This window comes from Salpingoeca rosetta (genome assembly GCF_000188695.1).
Source record: "Salpingoeca rosetta unplaced genomic scaffold supercont1.26, whole genome shotgun sequence".
Taxonomy (NCBI): domain Eukaryota; class Choanoflagellata; order Craspedida; family Salpingoecidae; genus Salpingoeca; species Salpingoeca rosetta.
The window spans coordinates 657521-660020 of record NW_004754908.1 but is presented as its reverse complement, the minus strand read 5'-3'; the positions used below and the strand labels follow the sequence as shown (position 1 = coordinate 660020).

The 2500-nt window shown below is 54.6% G+C and overlaps 2 protein-coding genes across 2 annotated transcripts in view; both read left to right on the top strand.

Annotated features, from left to right (window-relative positions):
- The window catches only part of PTSG_09622 (uncharacterized protein), a gene marked incomplete at its 3' end in the record, with an annotated part of 8750 nt that extends 7762 nt beyond the window's left edge, over positions 1–988 (top strand). Inside the window, exons 16-19 of the mRNA XM_004989992.1 lie at positions 47–178; positions 219–301; positions 513–671; positions 901–988. Coding sequence (XP_004990049.1) covers positions 47–178; positions 219–301; positions 513–671; positions 901–988 — 462 coding nt within the window. The remainder of the gene's footprint in view (positions 1–46; positions 179–218; positions 302–512; positions 672–900) is intronic.
- Positions 989–1058: 70 nt separating this feature from the next.
- PTSG_09621 (uncharacterized protein) lies at positions 1059–1676 on the top strand (the record flags this gene model as incomplete). The annotated part of the gene is made up of 2 exons (XM_004989991.1): positions 1059–1173; positions 1350–1676. 2 exons carry the CDS (start codon positions 1059–1061, stop codon positions 1538–1540), a joined length of 306 nt encoding a protein of 101 aa, XP_004990048.1. The 3' UTR covers positions 1541–1676.
- Between the last annotated feature and the right edge of the window lie 824 nt (positions 1677–2500).

The following is a 2500-nucleotide window of genomic DNA, read 5'->3' as shown; positions in this document are numbered from 1 at the left end:
CGCGCACACGCACGCACACGCACACGGCCTTTCTTCCCGCAAACAGCTGATGACCACGACGTACGACGATATGATGAGCGCATCGTGTGATGAAACGCAGAAGGGCCTGGACGCATGGTGGTTTAGCATGGCGCTTGTCAGCTTCATGTCCCTGCTCCTCACCATCACCGGCATTAAGGTATGCTGCTATGCCCATCTCCCCCCCCCCCCCTCATCAGCGCCATCACGTCCACCCGGCTGTTCCCCTCAAACACACGTGCGCTGTGTTTGCCTTCCTCTCACGACGGATGTGTACGGCTTTGTACGTGTGTGTGTGTGTGTGTGTGTGTGTGTGTGTGTGTGTGTGTGTGTGTGTGTGTGTGTGTGTGTGTGTGTGTGTGTGAGTGAGTGAGTGTGTGCATTCTTCGTTCAACGAAGTGCGATGGGTGTTTTGATTCACCATCCACCACTCACCATCCTCAACCCCCTCCCCTCCTCCACGCCGCACGTCACACCATGTGCATGCATTGCAGGTACTGCCAGGGCCTTGGTATGCTGGTTGCGCACATGCTGCTGCTGCTGGAGGAGGAGGACGCCTTCTGGTTGCTGCAGGCCATCCTCTCCGATCTTGTGCCCGGCGATTTCTACGGCGGCAACTTGCTGGGCGCCGTCACAGACCAGCGCGTGCTCAGGTGCTGTGTTGTGGTGTGTTGTGGTGTGGTATGTTGAAGTGTGTTGTGGTGCTGTGTGGTGTTGTGTTGTGATGTTGTATGTTGTGTTGTGTGTGCGCGTGTGTGTTCATGTGCACGTCGTGTGCGCCTGCTCAGGTACATGGTGTTCCACCCGGCAAACTGTCAAACCTCATCCCTGCAATTGCTGCCTTTTTCGCTGTTGTCTCACGTCACTTCGTTTCGTCTGCAGGGAGCTGATTCGGCGCCATGTCCCGGACGTGTCCACGGCGATTGAAACATCGCAAGTGGAGCTCTCCCTCATCACCCTCAACTGGTGACAACCACACACACACACACACACACACACACACACACACACACACACACACACACACACACACTCAAACCATGATGATGACTGGTGATGATGATGGGGATCAGCGTCCAGAGTCGGACGGGTACCGCCACTTTACCGAGGACTTCCCGCGGAAGGAAGAACCGCCGCTGTTCGAGCACCAGTCATGTCAGTTCACATGATCACATGGCACACGCACACGCACATTGCACGCACACACATTCGTTGTGTCCATGCGTTAGTGTGCCGCGCCCATACGCCGTACCTCGCATCTTGCCAATGACATTCATCGCTGTATTTACTCATGCCCCCCCCCACCCACCCACGTGCCTTCCTCCCAACAGCGAGCCATCTGATTCATGACGAAGATGTGGTGCCACCGCTCTCGCCCAACCGCCGTCGGCAACCCCGTCACCACCGTCACCATCATGATGATCACCACCACGCCGACTTCAGGAACGAGAGTCCACCTCCCTACCGGGAACCCATTGCTTACGACGACGATGATGGCCTGTATGTCGAGGAAGCGTTTTGACCCGCGTTTTCGTGTGTCTGTATGTGTGTGTCTGTGTGTGTGTGTGTGTGTGTGTGTCTGTGTGTGTGTGTGTGTGTCTGTGTCTGTGTGTGTGTGTCTGTATCTGTGTGTCTGTGTCTGTGTTTGTGTCTGTGTCTGTGTACTGCCATTGTTCAACATGCGTTGACGTTATCCTTGCCGCCAGGCGCTGACTAATCGTGAAACGAGTGTGCTCTTGTCAATTTCACACTGCTTTTGACCCACCCCCTCCCCCGACTTGGCTTCTTGCCTACGCTGCTGTGTTCTTGCCGGGCGCATTGCTTTCTGGCGTTTTCCTTGCTTGCCTTTGACTGTTCATTGTATACACAGCACCATTGCTTCAAATGCAAACCAGCACACCATGAGATATGAGCACTTGGGCTCGTTTTGTACAGGGCAATTAGAGGGGGAAAAACGAACACATGGTGGTGGGGAGTGGTGGTGGTGGGACGATGAATGAATGCAGCAAAGGAGGAAGGAGAATGGGGATGACGAAAGCACTTTCACCCACGCAGGTCACGGTGGGCTGATGGCGACCAGGCACATCACCATGCTCCTCGCTTGTTCCAGTCAACTGCACACATGACAAGCAGCCAACCCCAAAACAACAAAGCAAAACGGCCGTGGTGAGATGCACAGGAGCTCAGGCAGGCGCAGGAAGGAAAGCGAGGCAAATAAACAACGAGGTGGTCACCAAGCATGGAACCACCAACACTACTGACATGTCCAACACCACAATCACCATCGAGAAAGTGGTAGAGTGCGTACCTGGTCGCCATTTGAGTTTGGTTGGATCAATGCGCACTTTTCGCTTCTTCATCGCCTTCTCATGCGCCTGTCGTGTTGGGTCGGGGATAGTTGCACGAAAGAAGGGCAGAGGTGAGTGTCAGTGTTGGTTCAAGTTGATGGTGCGTATGATGCAAGAGCAACGTGTGAACGAGC